This window comes from Pteropus vampyrus, unplaced genomic scaffold, assembly GCF_000151845.1.
Source record: "Pteropus vampyrus isolate Shadow unplaced genomic scaffold, Pvam_2.0 Scaffold50, whole genome shotgun sequence".
Taxonomy (NCBI): Eukaryota; Metazoa; Chordata; class Mammalia; order Chiroptera; family Pteropodidae; genus Pteropus; species Pteropus vampyrus.
This window is the reverse complement of record NW_011888831.1, coordinates 381,533-381,851: the sequence shown is the minus strand read 5'-3', so window position 1 is coordinate 381,851 and position 319 is coordinate 381,533. Positions and strand designations below refer to the sequence as shown.

Sequence of the window (319 nt, the reverse complement as noted above, 5' to 3'; positions counted from 1 at the left end):
GCAGGATCCAGGCAATACTTGGCATCCCTACCCCACAGACTAAGAGGCAGATGTGGGAGTTTCTAGGGGTGGTAGATTATTGCCATCTCTGGATTTCTGGATTTGCTGATCTAGCTAAATCCCTGTACACTAGCACAGGAGGAAAGGAAGACAGACTGAGCTGGGGCGCGGAACAACATCAGGCCTTTGAAGCCTTGAAGCAGACCTTGACCTCAGCCCCCGCTTTGGCTCTGCCAGACTTAGAAAAGCCGTTCCAACTATTTGTGACTGAGACCCAGTTTTTGAAAACTGCAGCCCTGAACCCCACCATGCTGCTCCC

The 319-nt window shown here is 51.7% G+C and overlaps 1 protein-coding gene across 1 annotated transcript in view; it reads left to right on the top strand.

Moving 5' to 3' along the window:
- LOC111739349 (uncharacterized mitochondrial protein AtMg00860-like) overlaps nucleotides 1-319 on the top strand; it is a 3,084-nt gene that overhangs the window by 654 nt on the left and 2,111 nt on the right. The window contains exon 2 of the mRNA XM_023530365.1: nucleotides 72-293. Coding sequence (XP_023386133.1) covers nucleotides 72-293 — 222 coding nt within the window. The remainder of the gene's footprint in view (nucleotides 1-71; nucleotides 294-319) is intronic.